The sequence below is a fragment of the Nicotiana sylvestris genome, chromosome 2, assembly GCF_000393655.2.
Source record: "Nicotiana sylvestris chromosome 2, ASM39365v2, whole genome shotgun sequence".
NCBI classification, from domain to species: Eukaryota; Viridiplantae; Streptophyta; class Magnoliopsida; order Solanales; family Solanaceae; genus Nicotiana; species Nicotiana sylvestris.
In genome coordinates this window covers 167573427-167590038 of record NC_091058.1, presented here as the reverse complement: position 1 = coordinate 167590038, position 16612 = coordinate 167573427, and the positions used below count along the sequence as shown (strand labels likewise).

The window sequence follows — 16612 nt, the reverse complement described above, 5'->3', positions numbered from 1 at the left end:
CGGGTCATGAGGGCTAATAAGGGCCATCGGATCAATGGGAATGAACGGCCCAGATTAACCGTCCCTGAAACGACGTCGTTTCAGGAGGTGCCTGGGCAGGCCTGGTCTGGACCGGACTTGTGCTGGTTTGGGCCCATTTTTTTGTTTTATTTCCTGGGCCTAACCCGTTTTTCAATCCCTCTTTTTGTTTTCTATTTTATTTTTTCTTTTAAAACAAAAATGAAATAACAAACAATAAAATAATGAAATTAAAACCAACAACAATGCAACATTTTAACACAATTATCACAAAAAATATTTCGGTAAGTTAACTAAAAGCCTAGAACGAACGATGCACATATATTTTTTGAATTTTCTTTTACTGACCGAATTATGGTTTAATCACCCTGACATGCATATTTTGTATTTTGTTTGTTAATGATTAAATGCAAAATGGACAGATCCACAAATGACTAACAACACATGTCACGAAAAACTCGAACAATTGTACAGCGAAATCATTTGTCACTATTTTTATTTTCTTTTGGAGCGATTGTTCGTAAAGCAAAAATCACGTGCTTACACACGCTATTTTGGACTGTCACGCCAAACTGTGACATTATCCATGCCGGGGTTGCTTCGATTGGAGTGGAGAGGGACTCCTGGCCATTCTACTAGCCGGGTCATCTCATATGTGAAGGCTTGGCGTATGGTCGAGAAGGGGTGTCTGGCATATTTGGCTGATATTCACGATCCTAGTTTGGTGGTTCCTTCCATGGATTCAGTACCAGTAATGCATGATTTTTCGGAGGTATTTCTTACAGATTTTTTGGGGATGCCGCCCGAGAGAGATATCGACTTGTGCATTGTCTTGTTTTTGGGAACTCAGCTCATTTCTGCTGCACCATACCGTATGGCCCCAATTTATTTGAAAGAATTGAAGGAGCATTTGCAGGATTTGCTTGACAAGGGATTCATCAGACCTAGTATCTCTACTTGGGTGAAGAAGAAAGATGGAACGATAAGGATGTGTATAGATTTATTGGCAGTTAAACAAAGCCACTATCAAGAACAAGTATCCGTTGTTGCGGATTGATGACTTATTTGATCAGATTTACGGTGCCAAGGTGTTTTTGAATACTGATTTGAGATTTGGCTACCATCAATTGAAGATTAGAGCATCGGATGTCCCTAAGATAACTTTTCAGACTCGGTATAGTCACTACGAGTTCTTAGTGATGTCATTTGGCTTGACAAATGCCCCTGCAACATTTATGGATTTGATGAAACGAGTTTCCAATCCCTGTCTGAATTCTTTTGTGGTCGTCTTCATTGATGATATTTTGGTCTACTCTCACAGTCGAGAGGATTATGAGTTGTATCTGTCGATCATACTTCAGACTATGAGGGATCAACAGTTATACGCCAACTTTTCAAAGTGTGAGTTTTGGTTGGACTCGATTCCCTTTTTGGGTCATGTTGTATATTCCGAGGGTATTAAAGTAGATCCTAAGAAGATTGAGGCAATTCAAAACTGGCCTAGACCTACTTCAGCTACAAAGATTCAGAACTTCTTGGGTTTAGAGGGTTATTATCGCTAGTTCATGGAGGGGTTTTCATCTATCTCGGCCCCATTGACCAAGTTGACCCAGAAGGGTGCTCTTTTCAAATGGTACGACGAGTGTGAGTTGAGCTTTTAAAAGCTTAAAACTACATTGACTACAACCCTAGTGTTAGTGTTGCCTACAGCTTTGGGATCCTTCATCGTGTATTGCAACATATCATGTATTGGGCTTGGAATGGTATTGATGCAGGACGGTAGGGTGATTGACTACGTGTCTCAGCACTGGAAGGTTCATGAGAAGAATTACACTATGGATGACTAAAGTTGGAAGCCATTGTTCACGCGCTGAAGATTTGGTGACACTATCTATACGGCGTTTCATGTGAGATATATACCAACCATCGGAGTCTCCAGCACCTATTTAAGAAAAATGAATTTAATTTGTGGCAGTGAAGATAGTTAGAGTTTCCAAAAGACTATGATATCACCATATTATATCATCTGGGAAAGGCCGATATAGTGACCGATGCATTGAGTAGGAAGGCGGAGAGTATGGGCAGTTTGCATTGTTAACCAGTAGCAGAGAGGCCACTAGCATGGATGTTTAGGCTTTGGCCAATCGTTTTGTGTGATTATATGTTTTGGAGCCCAACCTGATGCTAGCTTGTGTTGTGGCACAGTCATCGTTGTTGGAATGTATCAAGGCTCACCAGTTCGATGATCCTCACTTATTGGTGTTGAAAGATACGGTGCAACGTGGTGGTGCCAAGGAGGTTATGATTGGCGATGATGGTGTTATGTGGTTTCAAGGCCGAATATGTGTTCCAAATATTGATGGGTTGAGAAGGTTGATCCTTGAGGAGGCGCACAGTTCGCGTTATTCCATTCACCCAGGTGTCACAAAAATGTACTGTGACTTAAAACAACATTATTGATGGCAGAGAATGAGGAAATACATCATTGCTTATGTATCTCAGTGTTTAAATTGTCAACAAATGAAGTCTGAACATCAGAAACATGGTGGATTGACTTAGAGATTGGAGATCCGGGAGTGGAAATGGGAGCGCATCATTATGGATTTTGTGCTAGGCTTACCATGGACCTTAAGGAAATATGACGCAATCTGGGCCATTGTGGACCAGTTGACTAAGTCCCCATCACTTCATTTCTGTGGCAACTTCCTATTCTTCATAGTGGCTTGCTTAGATTTATATCCAGTAGATTATCCGCCTGCATAACATGCCCAATTCCATCATTTCTGACGGAGGCACACATGTATACGGTAAAATCGAAGGGTCTAATTTTCCGTCATTATGGTGCCTCGTAAGCATATTTCACATGTTCGAGATTAGGATCGAGGTTCACCCCCGAGGGCTTTCGATGCTCAACCTCGGCGCGATGCAGACCAACGGCTATGATGGAAAAGTGGGGAGTTCCCTAGGTGCATAACTAGAGCTGACAAAGTCTAGTGAGCTAAGTTTAGATCCGAATCATGACATCAACTAGTTGTCCCATCACCATATCTTTGTAATAAATATATTTGTACTATGTTGGAATTTCCCCTCGTATATAAAAGGGATCCTTGCCATTTTGTAATCATCTGTTACTCAATACTAAATACATAAGAACATTCTCTCTGCTCTCTAGCATATTCTCTTGATATTATTGCTTCCATTTATTGCCTATATTTATTGTGTTCTATTTATTGTTTTTCATTTATTGCTTATTATTAGTCATAAAGAGACGTCATTGGATTTATTCTAACTATTAGTCTCTATCGACCGCCCTCGGCGGACATTGGACTCGACCCTGAGTCCCCGAATAAGCAAGCTCGAGGCCTCGATCGATAGTGATTCGATTTGGTTATCACCTTGCTATCAAGCTCTTATCTCGTTTTTAAGCCTTTCAACATAGCATCTATTTCCCTAACAACTAGTATAAAAATGGATCATGTATTTTTAGAACCACTAAATCAAATTTAATTGTTATTACCATTTTTACGGTAAACAGTTTGGCGCCCACTGTGGGGCTAAAAATAATAGTGATTATTTTCTTGCTGGTTTTACTACACAACGCAAGTTATCTTTCACACTTTTTCTTGTCAAAGATCTTTTATTTCAGGTCAAAATGCCTAAACCAGTAAATGTACCTGAAAATAACAGCCTCAAAAACTATGGAAAGGGCAGTATGGCTATTCCAGGTATGGGTGTGCCACCGCGAAACCCCGAGATCACATCGGAGCCGATTCCTAAGGGTACAACCTCGTACAACGCCCAATGCATTAACGTCGGTCGTCACATTACCAAGGAGCGCGCCGAAACATTTAAGCAGAAATCAGAAAAATCCAACCTGGGCAAAAAGAGAGATTCCTCGACATGTCGTTCATATGATTATCGGGGGGGACCGACATTCCCCAAGGACCCGTGATCAAACGGATAAAAATATCCGCTGTAATAGAAGGGCCGATTCGAGACCGCATGACCAAAGACACCTTTGCATTCAACGAGGAGGATCTCAAGACCTTGGCAGAACCGCACAACGATACGCTGGTAATTTCATTTCTTTTAAGCAACGTTCAAATTAAACGTGTGCTTGTGGATCTAGGTAGCTCGGCAAACGTAATCAGGTCGAAGGTAGTAGAACAGCTTGGGTTACTCGATCAGATCGTACCTGCCTCCCGGATCCTCCACGGCTTCAACATGGCTGGCGAAGTTATGAAAGGAGAGATCGCCCTTCCAGTTGACATATCCGGTACAGTTCAGAACACCTAGTTCCATGTCATCGGCGGTGACATGAGGTACAACGTATTGCTTCGTAGGCCGTGGATACACAACATGAGGGCAATGCCATCAACTCTATACCAAATTCTGCAAAGTAAATTTTAGCTCCCATTCTTTTCCACGCCAATAAGTTTCCCAAGTATTGAAACATTTCTGCTCTTTCTAACTCGATGCTCACAACCATTGTTCCAAATAGTTCCCAAATTTTTTCCAAGGACAGTCAATTAATCGAGTTAATAAACAAAATAAACATGAATTTTGACAAATTGATAGGAATACAATAGATCTGCAAAACCATATAAAAGGGGAAACCACATTCTATGCAGCTGAAAAAATAATATGAGTTAAAAAATTAATTACTGTAAGAAATAAAATATTAAAATAACAGTTACTAAATCTAAAAATATTAAGAGTTTCAGAAAATAATACTCAAGAAGAGCTGAAGTTACCCGAATTACACGTACAAAGTAGAAACTCGATGCGAGCTAGTAAATAAGTAGAAACTCGATGCTAGGGTTTTCGAAAGGAAAATGAATTTTGAGTAATTGAGCAAACAGAGAGGAACTGAAAATGAAAAGTAAAATACTACTCCAGAAAACTTACGGAGAGCGAGCGAGTCGGTAATGGCGCTGACAAGCGAGAAGAGCTGTTGACTGGAGGAGATGTATTGGAGGATATGGTAATTTGGAGCTACTCTAATGGCTATCTTCTGCAGCGTTTTGACCGCCTTTTGACTAAGATTTGGACTGACTTTCAGAGGTGATTATTTTGAGGTCTTTTTGAATGATTTTCGCTAGGGTATTTGGGGCTGTTTGTTGGACTGATTTCAAGGTGATTTGAGGTAGTTTTTGCTGATTTTTGGTGGTGAAGATGACTGGAGGAGATTCCGATCTCCTTGTAATTTCCGATAGTGAGCTTGTACCCTATTTTTTAGGGGTTTACATATTTCATAGTAGTATTTTATTAGGTATAAAAACAAAAAAATAAAAAATAAAAATCAGATGGTGGGCCCCTTTCATTTTAGCAGGTATAGAAAATTTGGGTGAAAATAAGGAGGGAATTAATGACCGTAACAATAGATATAACCGTTACCATAGATTGATTTATTGCTACGGTTCTACAAAATGTTGCAATATATACCTCTATCGGAACGATTTTAAGATTATTGCAACGGTTCAATTGCTAAGTGTCCCGCTAGTTCCAATAATATTTTGTAACGGTTAAAACTGTAACAATAGACTATCTATAGCAACGGTTATTGATCCGTAGCAATAAAAAGTATTGCCATAGCTTCAATTTCTAGTAGTGTGTGTGAGTTTAAAACTTGAATTAATTTGTGTGTTAAGTGTAGTATTTGCTATCTATTGAATTTAGGTGGCATAGACTATTTTCAAGTGTCCATTCTTACCTAATATGCTTAGATTGTTGATTGAGTTTATGTGATAATATAGTTGTTACATATGTACAGCTATGCGCTAAATGAATCTGACCTCTACATGGTCAGATTTATGTGAGTTCAAAGCTTAACCATAAATCTATTCACATATGGGAGCTAGCAACATCATGGAAGACCACTGCTTGGAATTTCAATTGCAGTTCTCTATTGTAGCAATCTGATTAGTTCCAGTTGATTATGATTATTCACAGTTGTAGCGCTTGTTCATGAGTCTGTTGTTTAGTGGTGTATGGTTTGTGGCTGCTACTAAGTGAACATGGAATTTCCTTGTAAATAGGTATAGTGTAAAAGATAGTAGAGGTGAATGCTTTCAGTAGTTTATTGTTGTGAGTTTGGGTCTGTGAAAGCCTAAGAAAGCTGTGTAATGGTCTGACCTTTATTTTTGTGTAGTCCATTTCATTGAGCAGGCTAGGAAGATATTATGTGATATCATGATGCAAAACTAAGAGTTAAGCTCATACACTTCCTAAAAAGAAAAATCATTGTTTAATTTGCGTAGTTGATACTTGTTGAGTTCAGTACTGATAGGGATTTACAATTTACGTTACCTTAATATATTCATTTTCGAGTAATGATGTGATCATTTGAACACTAGAATATCTTGAATTTAAGGTGATGTATGAATAATCTAAGGCTTCATCTATTTTTTATTAAGTGAATGATAATGGTTAAATCCCAGCATGTTAGGAATTTCATTGGTACCAGTATAACTAAGCCTTTTTGTCATAAAATGAGCCTTAGCTGGTTTTGAGTGTGTGAGGTGTTTTGGGCCTGGCAATGGCCCAAATTAGGATGTCAAGCCGTAATAGCCTCCTTTTGTGTCCCCACCCTCTTTCATTTTAAGATTGGGCTTGATTTTTGGCCACCTTTTGCCAAATAATTTAATTGCAGTTTGGGTTTCAGTTCATGGCTTAATTGACTTCTCAGATTATTTCCTCGCGTTCTTTTTTTCTTGCAACCAAATGAATTTTCCTTTATAATATAAGGTAGACAGGACCATACGTTGACTGAGGCCCGCCTAGAACAAGCCCAATGTAGGTGAATTTGTTCAAAGTTCTGGCTTGGGCAGAAACTTGGGGTTTTCTTCTCTACTGGGCCAATTCATGAGCCCAAATACAGCCTTACAGCTGATTCGTCCAAGCGAGGAGCCACTGCTGGCCCATTCCCTTTGTCCAAAACGATTAAAAACCTTTCTTAATTATTTAGCTTTTATTAAGTTTAAGTTAGTTTCAAATAAGAATATCTTTAGATGGACTTAATTAAATAAATTTCTTTTAAAACCATTTGAGGTGTGCCATGCCAAATGAAACCCCTAAGCCCATGGTCCTCATAAAATTAGTTAACTCTTGTAGAAAATTTGAGGTGTGCCATTTTCCCTTTAATAATCCATGGCCCTCATGAAATTAATTCAAACCTTTTAAAATCGAGGTGTGCCATCAATTAAACTTTCCATGGCCCTCATAAATATAGTTAAACCTTCGTAGTTGCTTTAGGCGCGTTCTTTAATTATTTCAATCATAGCTACGGGTACGACTCTCGTGACGTAGTTGTGATTTTTAATTACTAAATTTGGGTGTACATTTCATGTGACCCATTATCAATTTCTCAACAATGTTAAATAGAACGTGTTGCGAACTGCGGGTGCATTTCATGTAGCATGGTTTAAGGCATATTTTAAATAACGTTGAATCTTCCTAAAAGCGGTTTAAAATAATTAAAAGGCTGTTATAAGGCTAAAATGCACAATAGGTTTAAAACATGTAGTAAATCAGATAATTAGACCAATTATTAATAGTTAAGCGACCGTGCTAGAACCACGGAATCCGGGAATGCCTAACACCTTCTCCCGGGTTAACAGAATTCCTTACTTAGAATTTCTGGTTTGCAGGCTTTTAAAATAAAGTCGAAATTTTCTCGATTTGGGATTTTAAAATAAATCGGTGACTTGGGACACCAAATAAACTATTCCAAATGGCGACTCTGAAAAAATAAATAAATAACTCCATTTCGATTAATGTCACTTAAATTGAAAAAAAATCCTTTATATCACCTCTCCGGGTAGTAAAAAGGAGGTGTGACACCCGGGTGACTCTGCTGAGGATCCAAACCCAGAACTTTGGTTCAGGGTTCAAGAATTCGAGCTTAGAATAACTTTTATAGTTGGCTTGTTTTTATTTGATTTTTACATGTTGAGCCTAATGTGCTAATTGCCACTTTTTACCGCTTTGATATTATTTGGACTGTATATAAATTGCTACGAAACCCTCTTCTCTCTGAGTCTTCTAAATTATCTGGGAAGTGTACACTTCGTGTAACTTCTTTTTTGTTAGAGTCATATCCCAATTTTAGAACGAGGTTCAGACAAGTTGCAAAGCCGACGAAGCTTCTGTATTTCCGTTACGCTGCCCCCCCCCCCTCCCGGCTTGAGCTGTCCGCTTGGGCAAGCTAGGTCTAGAACAATACACCCAGGTTTTTAAAACCTAGTATAACAAAGCCTCATGTCAGATCCCTAGTAGTAATGCTTGTTTGCATCACGTGCATTTGACTTTGGAGCCTCAACACAAGGGTTGAGTCTGTCTAGGACAGGTGCACCCGAAATGAAAAGACCATCCTGATGCATTCTACTTGCTACTTGTGCATTTATTTGCTCCAGATTGCATGTTGACCGGCTTATGAATAATGGAGATAGTTGGAAGGAGAAAAATCAATTTGAGGGCTGAAAGAGATAATTACCTATCTTTGAAAAACCTTGTATCCAAAAGTACCGAAACTCTGCCAAATTCTTGAATAGAAAAAAAAAAGAAAAGGAATTTTTTCTTCAAGAAAATTTTTCGTATTGTTTTTATTATGTCAAAACTGCTCAAACTACGCAAGTTTGATTCTCACCGGATGTGGAATACTTAGGCAACCCTCACCGAGTCCACTCCATTTTTGCAAAATAAACCCAAAAGGAACAAAAATTTTGTTGTCATGTTATAAATAAGTTAGGTGATGTCGTTCTTCTCTAAATAGCAAAAATTTCCCCAAAAGGGCACCGAAAGGTTGCTTTTGCAAGAATGGCCACCTATGGGTCCTTTTCCAAATTTTAGCCAATTAGTAAACACAGCCCTAAAATCTTCTTTCCTGAGGTGCTGAAGGGCCGTATTTGCAAAGGCAATTTTGTTTTGAAAATTTTTGAAAAAAAAAACTGATAACTTTCTTTTGAGTCAAAATAAATGATGATCTTTTAACCAATCACTCTAATAAATGTGCAGAATGAGCACAATTGAAAGTGAACCTTTCACGGTCCTTGAAGAAATCCTATTAGGACTACACATGTGGTGGAATGACTTAGGAAAAGTCAGCAGAGATACTGTGGTAAAAGTTTTGGGCGGTCTTGTTGGTCTTCTGAAAATCAAACCGAGGTCGGATGTGATTGAGGCTTTGATACCTTTTTGGGACCTGACGCATAATGTGTTCCGTTTTTCTGATTTTGAGCTAACCCCCACGCTAGAGGAAATAGCGGGCTATGTCGGTCTTAGTGGGAATCTCAGAAGTCGGTATCTAGTGGCACCAAGAACAGTGACTCCACATAAGTTTTTGGACCTTCTAAGCATCAGTCGTGAGGTTCAAGACGAAAATCTATCTGAGGGATTTTGCACATTCTACTTCTTGTACCAGCGTTATGGCGATCCCCACAGTTTTGAGGCACCCGATACTAGCCTAACTCATTCAGGAAATAAAGATAAATGGGAAGCACGTCGGGGACTGGCTTTTATAGTGGCATTCCTGGGTGTTTTAATCTACCCAAGAAAAGATGGAAATATAGAATTGGGTCTTGTAGGAATGGCCGACGTCATGATTAAAAAAGCTAATGGCACCCTTGTTCCAATGGTCTTAGTGGAGATTTATCGAGCTCTAACTGTCTGTCGAGAAAGGGAAAAATTCTTCGAGGGTTGTAACATGCTGCTACAACTTTGGATACAAGAACATATCTGCCACCGCTTGGGTACATGAATTATGGCATGGCTGGTCTGAATTGCATTGAAGAGCATGAAAACCGGGTGGTGAGTTGTGAATTTTCAGAAGGTTTAGAGGCCTGGTTTGTGCATTTGAGTTCCTTAACTTAAGACAAAATCGAGTGGACTTTCGGTTGGCTCCCTATCACTGAAGTCATTTACATATCAGCCGCGGTGTGCTATCTTTTCTTAATGAGTCTCCAGAGCATTCAACCATACGCTCCGCACAGGGTGCTGTGCCAAACTAGGAAGGTAACAAACTATCCCACATGACGAAGATCTGAGCCGACAAGTCATCGAATTGGGTCCAAAATCTGTATTCCCAGAAGGAAAAGTTCGTCAGATTTGGAATGAGTGTAGATTTCTAGAGCTAAAGACTCGGGTGCGGGATCTATCTAAAGGAAAGTTAGACCCTAATTATATGACTTGGTTTGGTAAAAGGTTTCAAGTTCATCAAAAGCCCAAACGGCCTGCTAAAAGACACCACGTCCAGCAATTCACGAGAGCAATGGGATTGGTTGGCGAAAGAGGCGAGCTACAGGGCCAAGACAAGCAAATTGGAGGGACAAATCAGGGATCTCAAGTTTGACAATAGTGTACAAGCCGTTACTGATGAAGGGGAAAAGAAGAAGCTGGGTCAAGAAAACAAAGCCCTTCGAGCCCAGATCCAAAAAATAAAGATAGCTGCTGAGAATCAGGAGAGAAGCTGAGCGGCTTAAAGGCTCATAAATGGTCTTAGAAGGAAAGTATCTGAGTATCAGGATGACTTGGAAAAATCCTTGGTTAATCTAGCAAGAGCCTGAGCACAGCTGTCAAAGAACGCAGAGGGACGGGCGGAGTTTGTACGGCAGTTGAAAAGGAAATATTATGGAACAGTCACAAATTTGAAGAAAAGGCTAACTACCCTCGAAAATGAGATGGCCAAACAAGTTAAGAACTTTAAAGCAGAAAAGGAACATTGTTATGCATTAATGTCCCAGCTAGAGGAAGATATGCAATAGCTGCAGGGTGAAAACCATCATGACACCCAAGTTCTAGAAACTAGGTCTCAGCAAATTGGGTGTTTGCTCCAAGAAAAGGGTATCATCAGGGAAATGGTTAAAGCAATTGCTGACTACATCGTCATGAAGTGCCATGAATATGAAGACATGACTAGAACCACTTTCTTTGCTGCAGTAATGACCTTTGTTTGCCAAATAATGAGTGACCTAAAGCGTCTTCAAGGGGATCTTGCACATAGGCCCGTGGCGAGACCGACTGATGTCCCACGGGCCCCTGGAGTAGAAGCACTTATGTACTTGATTTTTATTTTTGAGTCTGTATTTCAGTTTCTAGTTTTTTTTAAAGTATGTTTAGAGTCTGTTTGTAGTTTTAAATTCCTAGAAAGAGTATGATGAAGTCTTTTGTAATAAAGAAAAGTAGAATTTTTATTAATGAAAATTGGAAAATCCCAAAAATTGTTTCCTTATTTTTTGTATTTATTTCTTGAACTACGTGATGATCTTATTCACGCAGCGTCGTGATATGTAGGCAATCCTCATCGGATCCAGTCATGATTTTTGTAAATAACTCAAATAAAAGAGAAAATGTGAAAAAAGAGAACCAAAACCGAAAGAAAAGAGAGAAAACAAGGAAAAGAGAATGAGGACAAGAGAGAAAATGAGAGTGCAAAAGATAGCAAGAGAGAAGATCGGGGATATAAACAAAAGCTGGGATAAGACATGCAATCGTTGCAAAACATGTAGAAACACATTTAACTATATAGGTGCATCACACCCCCAATGTGTGATTCCCTATGTGTTAATTGCTTCAAACTAACCGATTTGTTGTCTACTGTTTAGTATAGGTTCTTTTTTTAAGGTGGTTGGTTTGTGGTAACCTGGGTTTACACCTGTACTTCACAAGATCAAAGGGCAGTGTAGAAATGTCATCAGAAGGTCTTCCACCAACAATTCCCATATGAGATGATAGCCCACTATCAGTTATTCCAACCTCAGAGTCAGCGGCAACTGAGGAGATAGGGCACTGCGCCTCCGCATGCTAGAAATGTGGGACTCCTGGTCCAATGGTAGGGAGACACCGAGTGCCATACCCGGTTTCCCCGAGTTACTTCCCAGAGCAAGTGGAAATTCCAATATCCCGATAAACTACCCGAATACCCCACTTGGATACCCCACCATCTCAGATCACTTCACCGGAACACCTTCTGAGGTTCTCCCCCAGGTATTTTTGGGAGTGGCATCCAACATATTTACCGCACCTCCAACCTCGGCTGCGGTGGAGCCAACGGTGCCTAGGCCAAGCTTTGATCTATCATCATTCACCTTCCAAGTACCATCTTTTCCACTAGAACCTACCCAGTTCACCACCAATTCTTACCCTCAACAACCCCAGTACGAGTTTACCGCGGGACAGGAGAAGGCTACAAAGAACCCTGAGCAAGAGGAAATTACCCGAAAAATGAGGAGCATGGAACAGAGCCTTAAGAATATACAAGGTTTAAGCCAACAAAAGAGCATATCCTACGCTGATCTATGCATGTTCCCACATGTGCAATTGCTCCTGGGTTTCAAGACCCCAAAGTTTGAAAAGTATGACGGGCACGAGGATCCCATAGCCTATCTCAAGAGGTACTGCAATCAATTGCGAGGGGCAGGCGGAAAAGAAGAGCTCCTAATGGCTTATTTTAGAGAGAGTCTAGTCAGCATTGCATCTGAGTGGTACATGGATCAAGACATATCTCGTTGGTATATTTGGGATGATCTGGCTCGAGATTTTGTCAGGCAGTTTCAGTATAACATAGACATAGTTCCCGACAAGAATTCTCTGTCGAATCTCAAGAAGAAGTCATCAGAAAGTTTCCGAGAATATGCTATTAAATGGCGTGAACAAGCGGCCAGGGTCAAGCCCCTGATGGATGAAATGGAAATGGTTAGTGTTTTTTTACAAGCCCAAGTGGCTGACTACTTTCAGAATATGATGTCTGCAATGGGGAAACCATTTGCTGAGGCCATCAAGATTGGTGAGATGGTCGAGAATGGTCTGAAAACAGGGTGTATATTGAGCCAATCTGCCATAAGAGCTACATCCCAAGCAATTCAAGGCGGGTACGGAGGTGTAGCAAACAGAAAGAAGAAAGAAGAGGTGGTGATGACGACTTCCAGTCTAAGAAACCCCTGTCCACCCAAAGGTTACTTCCCTCCAAGTACCCCACAACATTATTATCCTCATCAAGATGTGGCCTATGCTATGGCTCCTCAGCCGTACGCAGTAATGAACGCCCAGCCATACGCTCGGCCACAACAATAGTTCAACCAAAACCGAGCTCCATTTCCTAGAAATAACCCTCCTCACCAAGCTTAGTATAATCCCCGACCTCCACAAAACAACTTCCCCTACAATGCCCGTGCTCGGGAGCTACCCAGGAGAACAAACTTCATGCCTATTAGTGAGTCATACTCTAGCATTTTCCCTAAATTGGTCCAAATGGGTTTATTGCAACCCGTACCCCAAACCAGGCAAAACCTAGAGTCGCCCTCCTACAGAGCCGGTACTTGATATGCTTACCATTCGGGAGCGAAAGGGCATGACACTGAAGACTGTTGGACCCTGAAAAGGGCTGTTGAAAATCTCATAGAGCAAAAATGGGTATTGCTAAAGGATGAAGAAATTCCTAATGTAACCAACAACCCATTACCGGCTCATAATAACGGGCCGGTCATTGGAATGATTTGCGAAGATAAGGAGTTTGATTCTGCTTTAAAAGCCATCATTGCAATCGCTGATGTCAAGAAAAAGCCAAAGGTTGCTGCAAAATAAGACAAGAGAGAGAAGAAGAGTAAACCCACCCCTCAAAATACAGAAAAGATAATGGAAACTGGGGCAGTACCCCCAAAAGATGCCATTATTTATGTTCCCCGAGGTCACAGGAAAGAGCAAATGACATTGAGCCCTCCAAAAAGGTTTGAGCTGAACAAGGGACCTAAGATGTACGTGCCTAAAGAGACCTATGTGGTACGGGGGGCAGTAATTTCACCAAGGCTGAATGAGCCCGTGGTTATTGGCCCTGCACCACAGAGGCCCATGACAGACCTTATTGCCGTCCCATGGAATTACAACAAGGCGGTAGTAACCTACAAGGGAAAAGAGGTTTTAGGAGAAGCAAATGAAACTAACCCAACTGAGAAAAACCTTAATCTAGAAGAAGTGAACAATGCCAAGCAGAAACGCTTCCCGATCAAAAAGCCAGTTAGTGCCGAAGAAGCAGAAGAGTTCTTCCAAAAAATGAAAACTGCAGACTACGAGATAATTCACCAACTCTGTAAGTCTCCCGCTTAGGTCTCATTGTTGTCTCTGCTAATAAGCTTAACTGAGCATCAGAAAGTGTTGATAAAAACCCTCAATGAAGCTTATGTTCCGATTGAAACCACTGTCGAACAACTGGAAAGGATGGTAGAAAGATTTATCACAGTCAATCAAATTTCCTTTAGCAAGAATGATTTTCCCCCGGAAGGGGCCGCCCACAACAAATCCCTCCATCTAACAGTTAAGTATGAGGGGTACTATGTAAAAAGAATCATGGTGGATGGTGGATCAGGGGTCAATATCTGCCCTCTCTCAAATTTGCAAAGAATGGAGATTGGGACTGAGAGAATCAGGCCTAACAATGTTTGTGTGCGTGCCTTTGATGGCATCAAGAAAGACACCATAGGTGCGTTCGATTTTATTTTGACTATTAGTCATGTGGATTTTGAGGTGACCTTTCAGGTCCTAGATATGGATACTTCTTATAATTTCCTCTTGGGATGACTTTGGATTCACGCAGCAGGGGCCGTACCTTCCACTCTCCACCAGATGTGAAATTTGAATATGAAGTCTAGGAAATTGTGGTTCATGGAGAAGAGGAGCAGTCAATTTACCAGGACCCATCAGTCCCATGTCTCGAACCCCGGAAAGGTAGCGAGCATATAATTTATCAAGCTTTCGAGGTGGCGGTCGCAGATCAATGTGAGGAGGGAAGCCCTTGTCCTCAGCCTTTTCTGTCAAACGCATCCATCATGGTCGCTGCTGAAATGATCAAGCATGGTTATAAGCCTGGGAAGGGACTCGGGGCATCATTGTAAGGTATCACAGAACCTATCACTTTACCTTCCAGCAAAAGTTCTTCGGTGTGGGTTTTTGCGCCACAGAAACTGATGTGCATGGGCAAATAAACGAAAGAGCAATGGTTGGGTTTTACCTCAGTCGGTTCTGTATCACTACAAAACATTCGTCAAACCCAAGTACAATGAAGAAGAACAAGAAGAAGAAGATAAGGCCTTCACGGCCGAGGAAATTGAGGACATATGTGGAGCCATGAGGTAAATGTTATATGAAACCCACATGGTGCAGCCGGGAGAAAGCTCGAGCACCGCTGAGGTGCTGTACATGGGGCCCAATGCCAAGCTGCAAAACTGGAAGGCTACTCCGTTCCCAGTCAGGCAGGAATCCCGGTAGTCCAGTCTTTCCACCTTTTCTATATCACGAGTTATTTCAGGGTGTAACTCAAATGTTTTCTTTAGTTTACTGTCTTTAAATTCCAAATGGTTATCTTCAAAATTCAATGAAATAAAATCAATATTTCATCGTTCACGAATCTTTCTTTATCCTTTCTAATTTTTGTTACTTTTTCTTATTTTGTCTTTCAATTCTAATGATGCGGTTTTAAATAACATGACATGCTTGCGGACTTCATACCCAGATCCATACACACTGTCAAATTGTGAAATAATGAATCAAGAACAGGAATATGATGAAGAAGAGGCTTTTAGCGAAATAAACCGAGAATTGGAACAATTTGAGAATAAACCTAAGCCAAACTTAAATGAAACCGAGCTGGTTAATTTGGGTAGTTCTGAAGAGGTTCAAGAAACCATGATAAGCATTCACACGGATGAAAGAACCAGGGATGCATTGATCCAACTTTTGTTCGAATTCAAAGATGTGTTTGCTTGGTCTTACGATGACACGTCAGGATTAAGTGTCAATTTGGTGGTCCACAAGTTGCCGACTTACCCCGATTATCCCCAGTCCAGCAAAAGTAAAGGAAGTTCAAAACTGATATCAGTGACAAAATCAAAGAAGAAGTCACCAAACAGTTAAAAGCAGAGGTGATCCGAGTAGCCCAATACACCACATGGTTAGCTAATGTGGTTCCCGTGCCAAAGAAAGATGGGAAAGCTTGGGTGTGTGTTGACTATCGAGATCTGAACAAAGCAAGTCCCAAAGACAATTTCCCTTTGCCAAACATCCACATCCTTATTGATCGTTGTGCCAAACATGAGATACAATCTTTCGTGGATTTTTATGCAGGATATCATCAGGTGTTGATGGATGAATAGGATGCGGAAAAGACGGCCTTCACCACACCATGGGGCACCTATTGTTACAGAGTCATGCCTTTTGGTTTGAAGAATACCCTGGCAACTTATATGAGGGCTATGACTACCATATTTCATGACATGATGCACCAAGAAATCGAGGTGTACGTGGACGACGTGATCATCAAATCTAGGACACAAAATGACCATGTTCGGGACCTGAGAAAATTCTTTGAGCGGCTGCTAGGTATGACTTGAAACTAAATCTGGCTAAATGCGCATTTGGGGTTCCATCTGGCAAACTCTTGGGATTTATAGTCAGTCAAAGGGGAATCGAGCTAGATCCAACAAAGATAAAATCTATTCGGGATTTGCCTCCTCCGAGAACCAAGAAAGAGATCATGAGTCTTTTGGGAAGGTTGAATTACATCAGCCGGTTCATTGCTCAGTTGACTTCCACCTGTGAACCCATATTC

At 40.7% G+C, this 16612-nt stretch overlaps 1 protein-coding gene across 1 annotated transcript; it reads left to right on the top strand.

Moving 5' to 3' along the window:
- The first annotated feature begins 604 nt into the window (after window positions 1-604).
- On the top strand, window positions 605-1075 carry LOC138885944 (uncharacterized). The gene has a single exon (XM_070166952.1). It carries the CDS (start codon window positions 605-607, stop codon window positions 1073-1075), a length of 471 nt encoding a protein of 156 aa, XP_070023053.1.
- Window positions 1076-16612: the final 15537 nt, after the last annotated feature.